The sequence below is a fragment of the Danio rerio genome, chromosome 3, assembly GCF_049306965.1.
Source record: "Danio rerio strain Tuebingen ecotype United States chromosome 3, GRCz12tu, whole genome shotgun sequence".
Taxonomy (NCBI): domain Eukaryota; kingdom Metazoa; phylum Chordata; class Actinopteri; order Cypriniformes; family Danionidae; genus Danio; species Danio rerio.
In genome coordinates, this window is record NC_133178.1 from 34,125,441 (window position 1) to 34,147,344 (window position 21,904).

Here is a 21,904-nt window from a genome sequence, read left to right on the forward strand (position 1 = left end):
TTTGTAAATACTATGCTGTGTAGTGTAAACCATTCTTTAAATCAGTAGAGCTGGCAGGTAAAGGCACAAAAGTGAACTTTGATTGTACATTGTAAAAAAAAATCCATAATTTTTTTTCAGCACCCCAGCTGCCGAAAAGTATAAAATAAAATAACTGCCGTTAAATTACAGAAATTTACTCTAAAATTACAGTAAATTACAGAAATTTACCAGAAATTTCAAGTTATGACATTTCTGTAATTTAACGTCCGTTATTCTACACCAGGGATGTCAAACTCAATTCCTGGAGGGCCGCAGCCCTGCACAGTTTAGTTCCAACCCTGCTCCAACACACTCACCTGTAGGTTTCAAACAAGCCTGAAGGACTTAATTAGTTTGATCAGGTGTGTTTAATTAGGGTTGAAACTAAACTGTGCAGGGCTGCGGCCCACCAGGAATTGAGTTTGACATCCCTGTTCTACACCCCAGTTGCCGGGGAAAAACAGTGTACAAATGTGTAACCTAAACGTACTAATATGTAAAAAAACTACCACCCCAGTGACAGATTTTGTATCTTTATTTCTGAGAGGGAATAGAAAAAGTATATCTCTCGATATATTTAATGTACTTCAGGTAGTAATTTAATGCTTTTCTTTCTGTTTCTTCCAATTTTGTACCACGTAGACGTATTTGTACCACGTATTTTGTATTTTGTACCACGTATTTTGTAGATACCTAGCTTTGAAATGATTGGCTTTGTTTTAGTGGTTTTAAAGATAAGACAATACATATTTCTCTCTTTTTTTATATTGAATATAAATCTAACTCATTTGCACTTGTTTAACTTTAGCATTTATAATAGCAAATTTAGTTTATTGAATAAACTACACAATTTTCTTGTACAATGCAGTCACATCTAAACTGACCCTGCAAATTTAAAACGGCACATTATTTGCGTGTGTGAGTGTTTACCGCATTCGGGATATTAACATTTGGATGACTCGCACAAACATATAGTATTTGCAGGCAGGTGAGACGCTCTGGCCCCTGTGAGCGATTCGCTAAGCACGAGATGCTATCTGCCAAAGAAATGTCCCATCTTATCAGCCAGCAGAAATTCATGTTTGGGAAATGAGACGATGCGACCGGAGTCATGGGCAATCTGTGGACGCAAATTATTCCCCTGGCCTGCCGTCACTCAGCGCTGACTCCCACATGATTTGATGCTTCAAGAAGATCCCTCTCACCCCCTGTCCGGCTCGCTAGATCCGGGACACAACAAACAGTATAAATAAACAAGGATAAACAGTTACCCAAAGTACTCATCTTACCGTCAGAATCCTCATAATGCCAAAGTGTGTGTGTGTATGAGAATTTGAAGGTTTCATTGTTGAAATGTCATCTCCGTGCTTTCTCTGAGGCTCAGTGCTGAGTGAGCACTTTCGGTGTAGCTTTCATTGTGACAGCTAATGAAATTATTTGCCTTTGACAACAGCTCATTATGTGCCTCAAAGGCATTCTCTGGGACTGCTGTGTTCTGATCTTTTTCATTCTCTTCCTGTTTCCTTTTTTTTCCCTCACCCCCTTTGGAGATTTTTTTATATAAATCCAATTAAAATCATCCCCCATGACAAAGACTCTGCCATCTGAAAGACCGAAGTTGGCCTTAAAAAAAAAGAGAACATATGGATGAAGACAAGACAGCAGAGTAAAGCTTGCTATGGAATAATAAGATTCATAATGACTACATCCCACAAGTCATTTATCAGCGCACAGTTTGAGAGAGATTCCCTCACATCCTTACCGTTTACTTGTGCAATCAAACGCTACATCCACAACAGTCACTAATGGAGCAAGTCCTCCTGGGAAGTTCCAGTTCAAGAGTTGGGAATGGGTAATTGGGACATGTCAAGGCCTGATTTAAATTTTCCACTACTACTTTTGCAAAAAGATGAATAAAGTTTGCTCACCAGGTGTATTTCTACTTATATGTGTTTTAATTCAATTTATGGTTGTTTATATATAAGGGGCCATTTGAAAAACCTTCTAGGCTATGATAACATTTTAGGTATCTTAGATTGCATTTAGTGTGTTTTCATTTTGTCAAATGAAAACAGTCATTGTCCAAATTGACAATTTTACTGCATTAGGTTCACACAAAACAGCCTAAAATACATGATACATTACCATTCATGCTCACAGAGGATTCAAATATATTGCTATCTTTCGTACTTGCCGTCTACTGGATTCATTATGATAATATGAGGACTTGATGAATCAGTGAATGATACACAATTGTCTAGAACAGTGTTTTTCAACTGGTCGGTCACGACCCACTTGGGACAATTTTCAGTGGGTCGCAGAGTGTGTGATAAAAAAAAAACAACAACAAAAATTTAATTTTTAACTTATTTTGCTAATATCGGACTTTTATTTTGAAATCTGTGTGCGACAATCGTACCGTTTGACATGTGAAATATCATTTAATTATAGCAACAAATATGTCAAACGACCCCAAACATGTAAAGTGTGGATTTACATATATTGACGACAAAAAAGGCAAAAAAAACCTCAGTGTGTAGTGAGGTGCTCTCAAGAGAGCATGAAACCCTTTAAATTAAAACGACATTTAGAAACCAAACATCCCAGTTGCAAAAACAAACCTGTGGACTATTTTTTACAGACGACTCCAATAGCTGGGGGCATCACAAAAGTGCCTAACATCTTCATGTTCAAAACAAGTACAAGCACTTTGCGCATCTTACTGTGCTTACTGTGTAGCAAGGGCCAAGAAAGCCCACACAATAGCAGAAGAGCAAATAACTGTTTATTATAGAAATGGTTACGATTATTTCATCATTCAAAACTCTCCAAGCACACAGGCCCTCAAGGATCAGGTTTGCCAATCCTTGGTCTAGAGATGGATAGAAAGTGCGATCATGGCCCACACTCCTAACCAGCAGGTGGCGGTAATGCACCTAGAAAGTTGTATGCCAACCGCCAATAAAACCCATGAGAAGAAGAAGAAGAAGAAAGACAAAGGAGACGTCCAATTGCCTGTAGTCCTCAAGGAATGTAGTTGAGAAACGCTGGTCTAGAAGACCAGTCAGAGCAAACAGTTCCTTTAACACTAATTAAACACACTTGATCAAAATAATTGAGTCATTCTGGCTTGTTTTAAACCTCCACGTACGTGTTTTGAAGCGGGGGAACATAAACTGTTCTGGGCAATTTGACACACCTTTCCAGGTTGGGGTGTTTAGGCAAGTTTTAGTTAGAATCTGCAGCACGTCAATTTTGGGCACCCCTAGATATACAAAGACAGTTCACTCACAGTACTATGAATGTGGTAATGTTCAAAATGGCTGCTACAATGAAGGAAGTCTCACCTAGATTAGCCAATCTACAAAAATAAATTGTAAAGTGCTTATAAAAAGTGTAAAGGACTCAAAACAGCACCAGGATACAAATGAAGACCTGCTGTGAGGATTTGCTTCTGATGCTTGTACAGAAATGTAACAGACAAAAAACAGGTATGTTTCAGCATTCTGTTCCTTTCATTGTCATGTCCTGTTTTTGTTTTAAATTTTTGTTCAAATGTCTGTGGTTGTTTTACATTTTCTTTTTCACTCTAATTGTATGTATCAAAATTTGCTTGATATTTTAACAAGACCCATCTTTTAAGCAGTCTAGAACCGCTTGTTTCATACACACCAGGGTTCATATAGCAGTCTTCTCATTTAGTCAAATGAACCGCACTAATAGAGCAATCACACTAAGGTTTATTTATTTTCAACCTAACCTGTCAATTGTGAACACACACCTTTACTGGCTATTGAAACAAACACATTTACCAATCTTGGTGAAAATCATTCATATAGATGTCTGTTTCACATTTTTTGTTTAGACGCTTTTCAATGATATGGCATTTTTGATGAACACAATTTGAAATGGAAATGAAAGAAAAAACTTGGATTATTCCTAGCTTTACTATTAACATGGACAATGTGTTTATTCCTTTGCTGTATTCCTTTACCCTCCCCAAAACAGAAGATCAGGGGCCTCATGTACAAAGACTGGCATGGAAATCATACTAAAACATTGCGTACGCACAAAGCTTTAAATGTGCGTACGCAGAAAAAAATTCAGATGTATGAAACGTACACCGAATCCCAAGCATATTCTTTTGTACATCCGAATGAACGTGAAACTGAGCGCAACATGCACAAGCACAAAACCCCTCCCTGCCTCCTCCCCCGTATGAATATGCTAATGACTCTACTTTGGCAAAACCCAACGAAAAAGCAAAGGCAAAAGCAAGCAAAAAGAGAAACTTTGAACAGAATGTGAATTGAGCGCTGCTTTCGGAGGTAGACCGGAGGAAAACTGTGTTATTTGGAAGTTTGTCCTCTGGAATTATCAACAAAAGAAAAAAATAGAGTGGGGAGAGTTTAGCTGATGTGGCTAACACAGTTGGGTCTGAACATCGCACTGTGGAGTAAAAAGAGAAATAGTGTGATTTATAGGCGTAAAATGTTGCAGCACCTTTAACAGTCTCCGTGGCGCAGCTCTTAAAACACATGTCAACATGTTTGGACACGTTCGAGCATGAACTCGGTTTGAATCCAGCGTCTGATGAACTCATTCTTTTTTTCCCCGCTACATATCAGATTTTGCCTACTATTTATCACAAGAAAGACAAGTAGGAATCATTAATAAATCTGTGCATCACATTTTATTTGCACATTTATTAAATGGAAATGTTTCTGATTCACGCATACAAATTCATCTTCAGATAGTGTCTTCATAGCAATGTGCGTGCAGTAGATCGCTCCCATTACAATGGGAAAACAGGCGACCGCTGCAAATTGCGCTTTAATGTTTGGCTGGTCAACTGCATGGTATGGAAATCTTATATACCTGCTAGATGAACCCGTCTCATACAGCTGCCATTGCAAGGCTCAAAGACACTTTGGAGAGTGAGCACATTTCCACGTTCAGTTCATCGTTAGTAAATCCAAACGTTAGCGATTCTGAGCGTGAAACCTGGCGTACGCAAAGTTTTTGTGCGTACGCAGCGTTGATACATGAAGCCCCAGATCTTAGTCACTGTTAACTTTTTTTTTTATTCGAACTGTATTATAATAAATTATTTGTCAATGCATTTTAATTAAATTTATTTTTTTAAAGTCTAGTTTAATTTCAGTAAAATTCCTGTTTAATTCAATTTAACAACCATAAATTAGTTTATTTTTTATATAGAAACATTTCAGGACCATTGTGTGTGTGCGTGCGTGTGTGTACACACACACACACACACACACACAAGCATTCAAGTTAAGCATTTGAGAAACCAACTCAAATACAAAATTGGCAAAGTGTTGGAGCTAAAGAGTTTATCTGGCAAGGTTTACTTGCTGTAGCTCACTGATTGGTAAATAGAACTTTGTGCACAGCTTAATGGGTAGTATAGTAATGTAGCAGTGGTGTACAGTAAACTATAGTATGTATATAATAGTACATTATAAAAATATAATCAATTTTCATTATATAAAATATAATCAATTGGTCATGACGGCATGTTTTTAGTTCATAGCGACTTATTAAACTAAGTTTATCGTGTTCTAACTTAATTTTTTAAGTTACATAAGCTGTTAGTTTAACCTATTATAAGTTCAGTGGACTTATACGGTTAATCTGATTCAGTTTAAACATTTAAGGCAACTAGAATTTTTTTACAGTGTAGCAATGTAGTATTTTTGCTTAAATGACTGTTAAAAATAAGATGAATTTACAATATTTGAACAGATATACAATTAACTGCCTCAGATGTATTTTTTATCAGCTATCAAAGATTTATCAGCTATTGTTAAATTTTAGATTTATATTTTTATTTTGTAATAAAAATATAAATAATGAACTTTTAACTTCCAATCAATAAGTTGATCCACTGAGTTCCTTATGTACAAAATCAAGACCCACTATACATACAGTGTTTCATTTCTATTCCACACATCAGTGTTTTATATATTTAACATTTGATCTGACTGTACATGTGAAGCTCAAGTGCTTTTCTGTTATGGACAATGAAACACTGCTGTAATGTTGGGTTCATGCCAACTTTACAAAAGTTCAGATTCCCAATTGTAAATTTGATCTACTCTGTTAGCCTTATCCATGCAACATTCTCACCACATTCACTGCTGTTGCTAATGTAATGATCTGCTCAGCCCGGCTTCTCTTGTGTTAATGTATTCGCACTGCCACTAGACTCGAGAGATCGAGACAACGACGTTCACAGTGCTTGGTGTGCGGGCCTTGTGCAACAGCCCTCTATCCTCTAATGACACCCTAGCAGGCCCCTGCAGTGAGATTTACAGACCAACAGACGCGCCCCTTTTCCCGCTTTTTGTATGGGATGTAATTAAAACGATGTTGGGTGCATGGTGTGTGTTTTAGCATGCATTATATCCCAGCGGTGGCTTCCCTCCCACTTTCCCCACCCCCTAAATGCCCCTCAATTCTCCCGGCAAACTCCCCATGCAGAGAGCAAACAAACGGAGAAAAGCCGCTATTGATTTGAATTCGTTTTGTTCTTCCTCAATTAGTGTTCTCTCCTTGTGCTGTTTGTTCTCGCTTTTAAAGAAGATCCCTAATTAACTGCAAAACAATTTGCTCTTTCGCACATGGCAAACACCAAAGCGCAGAGATATTCTCCTCCACAGAGAACGCTCTCGTTCTGAAGAAGAGAAGACGGGGGGGGAAAAGACAAAGGCCCAGCGTCTGATATTTATTTCATTCATTGGATCTTAAAAAACGTTTAGGAGAAATGCATGACGGAAGGATTTATTGGATTTGGTAGCACTCGCTTACGGAAAGCCGGAGAAAGAGAGAGAGGGAGAGTCATGCCTTTTTTCTTTTCTTTAATTGTGATAAGTGGTCCGGCTGTCCTGTCTTATAGAGGTAAAACAATTTAAAAAGCAATCTCCTGTTTTAATGAAAACAAGCATGCGGGCCTGCATGGAGCTAATGAAGCCGGGAGAGTTATTACAGGGGCTCCAGGGATCTTCCGCGTGGCCTGTGTACAGTCACAGACGTGGCGTGGAAGGGGAGGGCTTCTCTCGCTGTGAACAGACAAATAGAGTACACAGAGGGGAAAAATTTAAACTGGGAACAGCATGTTCATTTTCCTCTTCATATTTGCAGCACACTGAATAGGACATGGTAAATGGGAAGCGATTTTGCTGGCTGATCGACATTTCTCAGTAGTAAGGTGGTAGAATGCACTGTTGCTTCATAGTAGTCAAACCATATTAAGCAATGTGTTGATAGTGTTTTAAGTTATATTTTTCTTGACAATTTTCAGCAACATATGTGTATAAAAATTGGAAAGAATTGGAATCTGCTACTTATACTGAAATCAATACAGATACCTGCTGCATTTTTGTGTCATTTGCCATGAAGAGAAGAGGATTTATTCTGTTGAATGATAACTGGATGCTTTCACTCCAGTCTTTGGTTGTCATTGTAAATATTTTCTTTCATGGCTTGGCTGAGTCTGTAGAAGATTTTCAACATGTTTGTAGTAGTCTCAGGCAAGTTCTGCTAATACACAAGCCAATAAGCACCAACTTATATTTACAAAGGTAATATTGATCATTAAACCAAACAAAATCTACCATGCCAGTGACATTATTAATAGATTTGCCAACCAGCATCTTCTTGAAAACCTATTACACACCACACCCATTCTAAATATATTCACACTCTTTGCAAAGGATTATATATATATATATATATATTAAAATTGACAGTTTCTCTCTTAACTATAAAATTAATAAGATACCAATTCTCCATGCAGCAATTAACTGGTCTACAACAACGTTGTTTGTCAGAAACTGGAAGAAAATTGTGTTGTGTGTTCCTTTGAGATTTTCATATACTTTTACACTTTATATACTTTTTAGTGATGCAATCTTAACTTGACAGTGCATCAATAATGGATGTTTCCAATAACTACAAAGCCTATGGATATTTGAGGTATAAACCCTAACATTAAAATGTTATCAGGTTATAACCTAAGACCTTATTTTGCTCATTAATTGAAAACCTCCATTTATTAAACTCCAACACAGTTAATTATTCTTCTTTGTATCCTTCCTGCACCACTTTATATTACATGAGCTGAACAGATGCACAACAACGTAATGAGGCGTGGCATCAGCATCTTTAGATTATTATATTTTACTCTAAATCTAATTATTATATTTCTTAAATAAAACTAACACTTTTCTTTTTGTGTCAACAGATCAATCAAAAATCATGTTTAATGGTGGGCTTATTAAAAATCGTCAGCAGTCTTCTTATGTTCTAAATATTTTGCAAAGGGTAAAAACAAATATTATATGAATTTAAATATTTTCATCGTATTTCCATTTAGTTACATTTCAATTGTATAACATAGCTTGTTGGATGATTATTTAAACCCAATGGCAAGGCAGACCATCAGGATCACGTGATCGACATTTTCCCTAAGGTACCTTTCAAACACAATAGTATCTTGATGCAGCCTTTATGATGCAAGCTAAGATTGCATTGCTAAGTTATGCAATGTCATACGCAATGCACTCACTGGAGATAGTGACCTCACTGTGAGAGGTAGGGTTAGGGGTAAGGTTAGGTGAGCACATTAAAAAGCATTTGATGCAACTCAAATTGCATCAGCAGCCAGACCCCCCTCTTCAAACATGCTGTATAACTCAAGTTTTGTCCGCTGTTTAGAAACAGAACTTGCAGAAAAATAAGGCAACAAATAGCAGAGTCTAGTGTTGGCTCCTTTCAGTGATCAATTCGTATTGTAATGGATCAACAGAAATCAGCAGCACGTGACTCAATCACTCACTACAACAAACTACTTCATTACACGTTGAGGTTAGGTAAGTAGGCTATTAACTTTCCCTCTTTTTTTTGCTTTCAACATGACACATACATTTGTTAAACTACTGTTTACATTCCACATAGACTTTCTCTGTTAGGTACATTTTATTTTAAATGTCTAAACCTATATCACCACCACTAAATATACCCGTTTTGACCTTTATTTTGACTAGTAAAGAATTTTAGAAAGAAGAGAAGCATGTCCTCACTAACTTTAATTTGTTCATTTGTCAGTTAATTATATTAGTGAGGACAATTTAATTAACCCTCAACACAGTTCATGTTTATGTATAAAGTGTATAATTGCAATAACTGTGGTTATCTCCCTTAAACAAAAACGAAACAAAAGCAAAATAAGAATACAAGCTGTTTGTCCTCATGTGGATCAAGTTTCCTTAGTCTTGGTATTCTTATAAAGACATTTTTATAAAAAAATATACACACACACATATATCACATCTGTATCTCTGGTAAAAATGATTTGCTTTACGTTGAGGTATAGCATCTCCTCAATAAACAGAATTAGTTTGACTATTTTCTTTTACTCATTGCTACAATATAAAAGAACTTCATAAGTTAAATCATAGATTAGTCAGGGTTACATTTACAAAGTGTGCCATTTTCATTTCCAAACTATATAATTTGCGCTAAATGCAATGTGACTGAAATCTGACCTTGGTCAATTGGAATAAATTGTTTTTGCAAATATTATTTGAGTGTTTCAACTTCAACATTTCATTTTGTAAGCTGTTCTTAGTAATCTTTTGTGAAATACTGTATTTTTGGAGTATTTGCACCAAAATTAGTTTCAACTGCATTTTTTTCTCTCCAGTATATATTAAATATACGTGTATCACACATTAGGGTTGGGCGATGTCGACCAATTGGCTTCGTATGATGTCTAATGTTAAACATTGCAATGGATTATGGCAGGGGTGTCAAACTCAATTCCTGGAGGGCTGAAGCCCTGCACAGTTTAGTTCCAACCCTGCTCCAACACTTACCTGTAGGTTTCAAACAAGCATAAAGGACTCAATTAGTTTGATCATGTGTGTTTAATTAGGGTTGGAACTAAACTGTGCAGAGCTGCGGCCCTTTTGGAACTGAGTTTGACACCTGTGGATTATGGCATCGTCATTGTAGACAGCGGTGCATTAATTATTTTATTATTTATGAATAATTCATTAAATCACAACAAATGAATTATTTGTAGCCAACCGTTTCAACTACCTGACATGTATGATCTTTGTTTAACCCATAACCAAATAATAAATAAATATAGATAAGTTACACACAAATGACCACCTGTCAATCACTTTTTCCCTGGGACATTGGCAGGAATAGGCAGAGTGATCTGTGTCATTATAATGCCGTCGACAAACTTGGTTGGTAAAAAAGGTGCACAACCAACAGGAACCAACCAACAGTATCTGAGATTTGCACTAAAATTAGTAAGTACAAGCATGAAAGTGAAAGATTGAAGCAGTGTGCTGATGCAGTGACGCGTTACCTGATAAAAAAAAAAGTGTGCGTGCGTGCGTGCGTGCGTGCGTGTGTGTGTGTGTGTGTGTGTGTGTGGTCATGTGATGTGAATTTTCAGCAGTATAGTGTGGATGGAGAGCTGTTCAGAAATGCTAGGCAAAAGTGTGGAGGTAGATCATTTTCATCCTAAAATGCCATTTTAAAAATAAGACTTATTCATGTAAACAAAGCCTAAGTATGTTTTTCACAAGCGGGTTACTGCTGTGACTGGGCGGGGCGGGGTGTAGGATCATGATGCCGGCTCAGCCTTGTGATGTCTATCCGCCATCAGCTGTGGGTCTATCAACCCAACCCTATCACCCATGCATATTAAGCAACAACAAGCTAGTCTTCCATGTAGCTTCAAACTGCGTGGCTCCGCCCAGTTAACATTGAGATAAGTTTAGCAAATTTTTCGATACAGTAGTTAATAGCTTTGCTATCTTGCCTAACACCGACAGGAGGTTTTATCTCTATGCTTCTCTGAGCATCATTATAGGTGCAGATGGATGAAAGTGCTCTCCTTTCCTGCTGATGTGCTCTCATATTAGAGGTATTTTGTGAAGAGATGCTGCTTGTGGACGTTCTGTTCCATTTCAGTGGCTCTTGCCCCTCCACTGCCCTTTCCTCCAGCAAAGCTCAATAATATGGCATCATCACAAACCCACTGAGAAGATTTAACCCAGACTGACTTCAACCGCTTCCACAATCTGATTCAAGCACGCTGTGCTGTGCCTCCCCTTAAAACACAAGGGAATTGTGCCACGTATAGATGGAGAGAAATGATCCTTTCCGCTATTGTGATCAGTAATGAAACATCTGGGATGCTAATTACTGGGAGCCCTGGAACTGATAATTGCTAGTGTTTTTACAGGGGTCTAGTTCATAACTCCCAAAACGATACGGCGTGAGAATAGTAATTACTTGCCTTCGCGCACCCATGTTTGTCAATCAGCGGTAATCTTTAGAGAGTGCGGTATAGCTCGGAGCTTTTGAATTATAAAAACACTCATCAAATATAGAAAACTTCATAGGAAACTTTTTTTATTCTATAAATATTTCCCAGAGAACAGAACGAATAGATAAGTTATTCAGAAGGAATACACCAGCAGAAGCCTGGCTTTGTGTCTCTTTTTTCTCTCTTTCTCTCCCTCTCTCTCTGAGGAGTCATAAACTTTCCGGCACATTTAATTGGCATTCTTCATGTTTATGTAGTTGTTCTCCGACAGCAGCTCGTGCTGAAGAGGCAGTGAGGTAGAGCGAGCGCTGCCTGATCATGATCCAGCCTCTGATTATGTAAGTGTCCTTTCATCCCTGTGTGAACTCTCCTCCTTCTGTCTGAGCCTGTCACTCACCATCACCATTTCTATCTGCTGCCATCCCACTCTAGACCGCCCTTTTCTGTCCACGTCCCCCTCTGCCCCCCCCCTCCTACATCCCATATTACTTTGTCACACCGGCGTGAGGGCTTTTTCCCTGCTCATCCTGACACGCTTAGACTTTGGTGTCTTTAAGTTGTGTTCCCAGGGGATGTTTGGAAACATTTTTTACCTGTATCCTTTCAGCGCAGGCTCTTTTATCTCTGTGATCCCTTTCATCATAACCCTGCGCAGAGTGAAAATCACTTCATTATCATCGTATCATTATAGCCATTAGTCACTGCATAGTGAAAAGTCATACTCTATAACTGTGCCGCTCGCAATTAAACGTAAGCTGCAAATGTACAGAAATTCCTCTACTTTGGAGCAGGTAGGGAATGTAGTCTGACAGCTCTCGTATCAGGTGCTCTGGTGTGTCAGTCCCATGCTTCATTTACACCTGGTGTGGAGATGAGTTTTTGTCAATCTGTTCACTAGTGGTTGATTGTAATTACAAGTGTAAAAGGGTCTAAAATCGTTTTGCGCTTCTTAAAACCAGATTGCTTTCATAGTGTAGATGCTGATGTGAATAAATGTTTTCATGTATGGCTATTGACCCAAAGAGCTTCACTGTCATAAGGGGTGTTTGTCTCTCCACACCACCACCAGTGTGCATCCACTTGGATGATGCGACGGCAGCCACAGGACAATGGCGCCAGTGCGATCCCCACGCACTAACTATCTGGTTAGTGGAGAGACAGTGACAGAGCTAGTTTGGTGGATGGAGATGATTGGGAGGACATGGTGGGTAAGGGCCAATAGAGGGAATTTGGCCAGGACACCCTTCTTTTTTTTACAACAATTGCCATGGGATTTTTAATGATCACAAAAAAGTCAGGACCTCTGTTTACCCTCTCATATGAAAGACGGTACTCACTGACAGTATGGGGTCCCCTTCACTATTCTGGGGCATTAGGACTCACACAGACCACGGGTTGAGCGCATCCAGCTGTCCTCACTAATACCACTTCCAAGTCTTCCAAGTGGTCACCCATCCAGGTACTGACCAGGCTCAGCCCTGCTTAGCTTCAATGAGAAACCAATCTTGGGCTGCAGGGTGATATGACTGACATATGAATGCATCTGAACCTACATGGAAATTACAGTTGAAGTCTGCATTATTAACCCTCCTGAATTATTAGCCCCCCCTTTATAGTTTTTTTTTCTCCAATTTCTGTTTAATGAAAATATTTTTTAACACATTTCTAAACATTATAGTTTCAATAACTAATCTCTAATAACCGATTTCTTTTATCTTTGATGACATTATATAATATTTTGTATGTCTTATGTCATGTTTATACATGGATTTCACATAAAATGTCAAATAATCAACAACTTAATATATTTGAACATATTCTAGTTATAATCTAATATTTTGTAATTCTAATTGATGTAAAATATAGGTGGTCCCCTTTCTTTCTTACATTCTTCAATTCTAAATACTTTCACACAACTACCAATTGATCCAAAGTACTGTTTCAGGAAATAATCAAATATTGATTAAAGGACTGTCCCGTAATTGGTTTTCAATATATTTTTGACAACAATGTTAGAAGCAAACTGGTGTTGTTTAATTAGCTTGAATAGGGTATATGCAGAAGTATGCAGAAGGACATAATTTTCAGTAACCTGGGTCAAGCGCTTGTGGTGAACTGTATGCCGTTACAAAATCTGTGCATTTAAGCTCTGTTTTCTTTGAAAATCAGCGATCTTCACTGTCTGATTGATATCTGATATAAAGTGCATCTCAGAATGGACAAGAAGCACTGCATTACCTTACTTGTTTCCGCGCCATGTCTTTAAAATATGAAAGTTTATTTTACCCCAGTATTTTCGATGGTGTTTCTGCGCTTACCTGCTGATCCTGATAATGCATGCGTGTAAACGGTCTTTTATCATGTTTTACGCATGAACAACTAAATGAACGCTAAAGTCTATTTAGCGGATTTTAATTACATTACAACATCGATGCTGTTAAAAGAACAGTATAAATATAAGAAAGACACAATAATCGTTCACCGGAAGTTTGTCGTTCTAGGAACAAACACTAGCTGTGCAAATTTATAACTAAACCTTTCAGATGAATAAAACTTTTTTTTCCAGGCTGATTTCACAAGTAATTGTAACTAATTTTACATTTTGTCAGTTTAGTGGCTAACTTGTACAAATTCGTATGAGTTCAGTCATAGGAAAATGTAGTTGCACCCAACGCCACCCCTAAACCCAACCGTCATTGAGGGATAAGCAAATCTTACTGGACTGTATGAATGAGATCATAAAAATGAATACGAATTAGCCACTAAATCAAAAAGTTACAAATTGCTGTAAGATCGTGTTGAACTTTTTATATTATAGAACTTTTTGTTTCTTTACGTTGGTGGTCAAAAAGGCACCAATGTGTGGATGTAAAAGGGACAGCAAGGTTTTGACATCAAAGCGATTTGCGTTTTAGACATGTTTTTTGATGTAGTTTTGACTACAAGGTGCCCGCTGAGGTAGTAAGTGATTTTTAATTAAAGATTTTAAAACGGGTAATGAGGAGGGAGTTCTTATCGAGGTTGACAGTTTGTTTCAGAGAGAGGGACCAGCAACAACAAAGGCTCGATCACTTTTGCCACACAGCCTTGATGTATGAACTTTCAGAAGACTTAGATTTCTGGGTCTTAAAGATCGATTTGGTTTATTAACAAAAATCTCTTCATGGGCGATGTACGGTGGCTGAGCGAGCTTAACGTGCTACAATTTAGGAAATGCATGCAATTACAAAAAACGTCAGCAAATTGAGAAAAGATCTTCATCTGTTTGACAGCACACGTGTTGCAAAGTCTCAATGCAAACACATTTAAAAAATCACGCTGCATTTTCTCAAAATGCAAACAAATTTTAAAAATGGGCTGCATTTTCTGACAATGCAAGCAAATTACATAAACATCTGCAATCTCTCACAACACTTTCAAATAGCATGGAACACAACAGAAATGTTTAAAGAGGACCCTAAAACCTGATAGACCCGTCTATTTAGGTTATTGTTATTTAGGCTAAGAAATACTAAAGACAAGGGAATCAGGATGTTAAAATAAACAAACAAAATCTCACCCTTTAAAGATCACATACTACTTCACTGAGCAATAGTCACGGCATAGCGGTGTCCATCACATTTTAGGGTCCCCTTGAAACATTTTCGTGAGTTTTGTGAGAAAATGTAGCACGTTTTCATAATTTGTTTGCATTGTGAGAAAATGCTGTGCGTTTTTTTTATTTTTTTTTATGTGTACTGTATGTGTTGTGAGGATATGCAGTGCTGTCAAACGGGTGAAGGTCTTTTCACAAATTGCTGGCGTTTTTTTGTAATTGCATGTGTTTTCTTAAATTGCAGCATGTTAAGCTCTCTCGGCCACTGTAGGGATGTGTTTCACCAAAACAATGCCTTCAAATGTCAAATGTGTTGAAGCAAACACACAGATTATGATCACAATTGTAGTTGCCATTCACATCCTTTTAATTCACTTACAAACCCACTCTCTCGTGAGCCATGTAACATGGGTTTGTTCATTCAGTAGGACTTGTGCGTGGGCACTAAGTGAAAGTGATGTAGAGCGTATCAAAGCAAAAGGGAAGGGACTCGATGAAATCCAAACACAAGTGGTCACAAGAGACACATTTGAACATGTTAACATCAGGTAGAAATGTTAATTTGTCTTGGATAATCATTTGTGATCGGATCACTGAAAATGCACATTAAGGCGAAATCCATATGCACAGTATATCTTTAATTTTTTCCTTTTTTTTGGGGGGGGGGGGGGGGGGGGGTATAAATGTAATGCATCGAGTAACCTTTGGCAAAGCCTCAAGTTTGTACAATTTGGAAACAGTTAAGTAGAGATTGTTTCCAAATTTAAAATACTACCTTTTATATTACATGTAACTCGATAGCAGGAAGATTAGGTCTGTGAAGTTAAGTCTTTCTTAGAAATTCAATACGATTCAAGACAAAATTAGGATTCAATACGACGTGAAAAGTTATAGGACGTCAGCACTTCAGGAAAAATTTACTCGCTTCATTATCTTGTATTTAATGCAAGGCATTTCGTTTGTTCAGAAGCTCTTCACTGGATAAGAGGTAAATCATACTAACAACTAACAAATCAGTAGAGATTTTTTTTTTCCACTCCACTTGTCAACTAAAAACCAACTTCAAAAAATGTATCATATCCATTAAACAGGGAATAAAAATAAAGTAATAATAAATGCGTAAATAAACTAGAGAAAAGTAATGGAGCAGTTAAATTAGTCAGCAGGACAAGTACACACATCACTGGCATTTATGATTGAATCGATTCCGTTTTATCAAGTCTGTTTCACGTCAGGGTTCTCTTAAAAAAATTAAACAAGTCAGGTTTGAGTAAGAAGCGAATTAGGACAGTTTGGGTTGGGTATACAGAAATTGGATCAAAACCAAAGTTGTCCTAAAACTATTAAACAACACCTGTTCTTTTCTTGTCTTGTCTTGGACAATTTTTAAAATCTTTTTTTGATTCACTTTAAATGTTGACTACTGTAGATCTTAGGAAGAAGACTTCATGTTCTCTATACAATATGCACAAGTTTATAAAAACAAAAGACCGCAGTATTCATCTTGATGCTTTTCCCACAACAGATGTCATTCAGTAAATCACAGACTATTCCAAGTTCTCTTATTTGTCAAACCTCGTATTTGAGCATGCTAAGTCACTAATAAAAGTTGGAATAATGAAGGGAAACACTTTATTTTGATGGTCCATTTGAGTATTAGTAGACTGTCTGCCTAATATCTGTTCAAACTGTTCCTTCAACAGACATTTAAATGACTATAATAAACTTTTACTAGTACATGTCAACTTACACTAAACCTAACTCCAACCCCAACCATACCCCCAACTTAACAGTCTTATAATCTATTGAGAATTAGTTGGCATGTAGATGCAATGTAACTTAAATTCAACAATCGGACCATCAAATTAAAATGTGACCTAATTGAAGTGCAAATAAAATAAAATATTAATTTTATTGGCAGTAACTTGCTTCAAACATTTAAGAAAAAGCAATGTTTTTAATTTAACAATTTTCACCACTAAGCAAATTACATCTTCAAAAATGATGCATTCAGGGCATTAAGGAATGTGGTTTAGATGTTTTTTTTAGATAAAAATTTTAACCACATATTAGTTATGGGTGGCACGCTGGCGCAGTGGGTAGCACTCTCACTTTACAGCAAGAAGGTCGCTGGTTCGAGCACCAGTTGTGTTTGTTGGCATTTCTACGTGGAGTTTGCATGTTCTCCCTTTTTTCGCTTGGGTTTCCTACAGTTATCTAAAGACATGCATGCAAAATGACTATAGCTAAAGTGTCCGTAGTGTATGTCTGTATGTCCTGGTTGGGGGTTGAGCGTTGGGCTAACGACCCACATGTAAAAATTTGATGTTACAAAACACCAACATGGTGTGGCTAAATATCAACTTTGATATAAAACAGCCCTCTGAGAAAGAGTAGGTATATTGTAGCTATAGTGGTTGGGGTTGGGACCAGTTGTCTGTGTAAATATGAAATAGTATACACTACCCTCTGTTATGTATGCTAGATGCAATAAGTACAATACTTCATGTTAGTCCCCTGTATTGTCTTTCTTAACACAATGCCTTTTCTTTCCCCCCCCCCACCCCCCACCCTTCTTTCGCAGTTATAATGAGCAGTGGTGCAGTCCTCCAGTGGCCTGGCCTGTGCTGCTCCACTGCACTAGAGGCTGTTCAGAAACATCATCCATTGCAGTTGACAAGGATGAATTTGAGCAATACTGGAGCATGTGTGTTTAGTTCAGGGTCAACGCACTTCACAAATGATGACAGACTCCACTGTTGATCTCCATGGCTGCAGCGATCTCAGTGCCTCAGCTGGGCCCACCCAAACCTGCCCGTGGTAACACTGCAGCATTTCTTGATGTAAATGTGAACCTAGCTTTCTTTTGTAGAAGTTTGACCCTAATGAAGGTTACAGTCATTCCGAACTGAAGCTCCGTTTAACATCTTACATAAAAGTGTTTACATGGTGTGACCAAATTTCTCTCCGGTCCCGCTTGTTCTTGCTGCTCGACATGTTGGCTCGCAGACTGAAACATTTCTGAAGGTCTTTGATTGTGTGGGTGAGCAGAGGCTGCATTCCGGCGCTTTCAGCAAGTGCAGGCTCATCCGCAGGGCTTTACCTCACTGCTACCTGTGGCTTTATTTATCATGTTCACTCTGCAGTGACTAAAACTACTTTACAAGCCACAGCGCGGAATTAATGAAGGATTCTGACACAGGCACCTTCCCCCAGGGTTCTAAAAATAATTACCAAGATAAATACAAAGCAGTTTTTGTCTTTCCTTATTAATAATGATGTTACTGCAAATATTAAGGCTAACAGCACTTTTTTAAACTGGTTTGTTTATGTTCATTACAGAGTCCATTTTGGGGCTGTGATTGGCATGGGTACTTCGGATCTTCAAAGTGTCTACATGTGGAGCTTGTGCATTTAACTAAGCTTTGTTTGACTCATTGTATTGTCCCACTGGCTATGGGCTTACCTGCTGAGTTTAGAGTCTCCAAAAACATTAGGCTCAAGCCCAAAGTATACTAACTAAACATATGTGTACAGTGATATGTGCATTTTGTCACCAGCACAACACTCAAGTACTCAAATGTAGGCAGATTTTTTCTAATAGTTTTCCCTCTCATATGTTTATACACTGTTGTGAACAGTGTTCAGTACCATTGTCTCAAAGACAGAAAAGAAGCAATGTAGAATCATTGTTGAAGTTGGCAATATATGACTAAGTGCATCTGTGAAGGGATTTAAAACATTTTACCTTTGATAAACAGGATTCTAAACCAGTGCAGACATTCTCTTCAGTCATAACTTGTGGAGAGAAAAGGCTGAAACACGGGATAAGAATAAATCTTTCTAGTGGCCATATGTCAATAGCTGTGTTTGCACAAGCTATTAAATTAAATACTGTGTATGAAATGATGTGTATGAACAACTGTGCAGTATGTATGTCTTAAAAACAATAAATGTACACTCACTTTATTAGGTACAACTTAACTAGTACTGGGTTGGGCCCCATTTTGCCTTCAGAACTGCTTTAATCCTTTGTGGCATAGATTCAACAAGGTAGTGGAAATATTCCTCAGAGATTTTGGTCCATTGACATGATGGCATCATGTAGTTGTTGCAGATTTGTTGGCTCCACATCCGAGATGCAAATTTTTCATCACATCCCATAAGTGCTCTATTGGATTGAGTTCTGGTGACTGAGGAGGCCATTTGAGTACAGTGAAGTCATTGTTATATTCAAGAAACCAGTCTGAGGCGATTTGTTCTTTATGACATGGTGCGTTTTTCTGCCATGCCACTTTCAAAGTCACTTAAATCATCTTTCTTCCCCATTCTGATGTTCATCTTGACTATGTCCACATGCCTAAATGTATTGAGTTGCTTCCCTGTGATTGGCTGATTAGAAATTTGCGTTAACGAGCAGTTGACAGACGGGTGTACCTAATAAAGTGGCCGGTGGGTGTATATTTCTGAAGTTTTGTTATTTGGTTAGGTAATAATGCAATTATTAGTTTGTCCATATTATTTCAGCAGTACAGTACATGTAAACAAACAGTGATATAAAAAAAAATTAACACTTGAGACACACTACAAATTAAAGTATACTTCGATCTTAGGTCTTTACACCTAAAATCAGCCTCAGATATTTGGGATTCCCAGTGTAATATTATTAATTTCATTGGCTCAATAATTGTGTTATATTATTTCTTGATAAAATGCAGTTTGCAAACAGAAAACTAAAAGCCAGTTGCATTCCATCGGCGCAAAAGCACTAAAAACTGATCTGTAAAATAGAGATGGTTAGGGCTGGTTGATTTGGCCTAAAATCTAAATTTTAAAACTGATTGATGAATGATTATTTTAATCATTTATTTTATTTATTACTCTTAGTTCACTGACAAGTTTTGTACAGTAAATATGCTCACATATTGCAAGTGAGAGATGTTTGAATAAAGAGTGCATTACTTGATTTTAAATTAATTGAAGGAAACACACACTATCTACTATCTATGATTATTTATTGAGCATCAACATTGAGCAACTGAAATTAAAAACTCACAGTGCCAGACATTGTATTAATAGTGCAAAGTTTTTTTTTGCACAAATTGACAAATTGCAGGGTTGGGATGTGTAAATACCCTGTTGATATTTAGTAATCTTGCTGTATTTTTCTTCTAAACGCACGATTGTTCCCGCCTGGTAAATCATGGTGTGTAGGCTATTTTGGGTTCTGTTGATTGCTAATTAAAAATAAAAAACCTTTCTAAAAATGTACGTGTTGTTTATATGTTATTGTTCATATTTTACAAGTATTATTTCTACCCCTATGAAGATAACAAATACCAACAACAAATATAACAATAAGAGAATAAATTATTTGTGCTCATATTTAGGCTAGAGTGTATAAAAGATCGTTTATTTCTGCAGTCCAGCATGTATTGCTTTTATTAAAGTATAACAGCTTAAATCAGACTGTTTTTAAACCGTATATTATTCTGTGTTTTTAAATGTAAGTGCTTCTACTTACATCAGCGACAGCGAGCCTTTTGTTATAGTGCAGATACCGGCAGTCAAGTGAGCAGTTCGGGGGGTGTGGTTGAATTTTCATAAAGCGTTTGGTTGGAAGCTCGATTCCAGCTCCTCCTCTGGCTCCATCAGACAGTCCTTTTGCGCATGTCCAGGCTCCAATTTCAGCAGTCTTTTGCAACAGTTTGTGTCCGTCAAGCAGGCATTTTGCCCTCAAGGCGTTCAATGGGAAAAGGGGCTGTCGCGTCGACCATATTTTTTACAGTCAATGCTCAGAACGCCTTCCTTTTAAACCAGAACGCCTATGGGTGCATATATGAGCGCAAATGCATTTGCTATTTAAAGAGCGTGGTGCAACGCCTCAAAACGACTCTTGTGCCAAGCTGAAACTAGCCAACAAGTATTGCGCCCCACCTTGGGCATCATTGCGCCGGGTGTATGATAGGGCCCTCTGTGTTCAGTCTAGTCATGCAGGAGTGTTCTTCCATTTTATTTATTTATTTATTTGTATATTGATTTACACGTAAGTGACTTTTTTCGGCTTTGTTTTGCTCATAAAATACTTTTTTGTAACAGTTTAAAATTGTGTGCTGCTTCCTCATTTGTTCTGAAGAATTGTAGCTGCCTTTTTGTCTTTCTGTAGAACTTCTCCTTTAGAACTACTCGCATAGAACTAGTCGCATGCTGGCATTTTTATGCAGCCCTGGAAAGAAAGAAGAAAAAAAACATCAAAAGAGTAGGAATCGCTTGGTTATCCAAATGACATTGTGTTTCGCTTTTCTGTTCCTTGTTCTCTTCACTCGGCTCCTTCTCGTTGCCCACAGCCAGTCTTCATTTTTGTCTTTTTACTCAACTTTTCCTCTCCTCACATCTTCTGTTTCTCTCCATACTAATGGAAAGAGAGAGTTGAGAGTTACCTGTGCTGGGTCCTGCTTCTTTGCCTCTGCCTGAAGTAATTTCTATGCTAATGAGACTCTCAATAAGATAAGACAGTCAACGAGGGCTGCCTCTCCAACACAGACTTTATGATGAGAGGGACTGCCGGCTTTGCCCTCTGTGTCTATCCGTTCATGCGGATATTTATCTTTTATTCATTCACTTTCATTCAGATTCTGTCAGCTTAACTGTTTGTAAGGTTTTCTTTTCCTGTCTAATGGCATTAGACGCTGTGGAACAATGCCCAAGATCATAGGCAAGGTCTAATGGAGAAGTCGTTGCAGTCTATCTTTTCTTCTACATTTGCCTATACAACACAGACTGCTGTATGTGCTTGGCTCTTGTTCGTTCTTTATTATACAGTACAACCTGCCTTTGTGCCATCAGAACTTATTTCTACGCAGCCGCTAAATGTGACAAATTACTAAAAAGTTTGGAAGCAGGTGTTGTTACCA

At 37.7% G+C, this 21,904-nt stretch overlaps 1 protein-coding gene across 1 annotated transcript in view; it reads left to right on the plus strand.

The window, feature by feature from the left end:
• The first annotated feature begins 3,044 nt into the window (after window positions 1-3,044).
• Window positions 3,045-21,904, plus strand: part of cacng3b (calcium channel, voltage-dependent, gamma subunit 3b) — a 105,553-nt gene continuing 86,693 nt past the window's right edge. Inside the window, exon 1 of the mRNA XM_073944749.1 lies at window positions 3,045-3,512. Coding sequence (XP_073800850.1) covers window positions 3,449-3,512 — 64 coding nt within the window. The 5' untranslated portion in view covers window positions 3,045-3,448. The remainder of the gene's footprint in view (window positions 3,513-21,904) is intronic.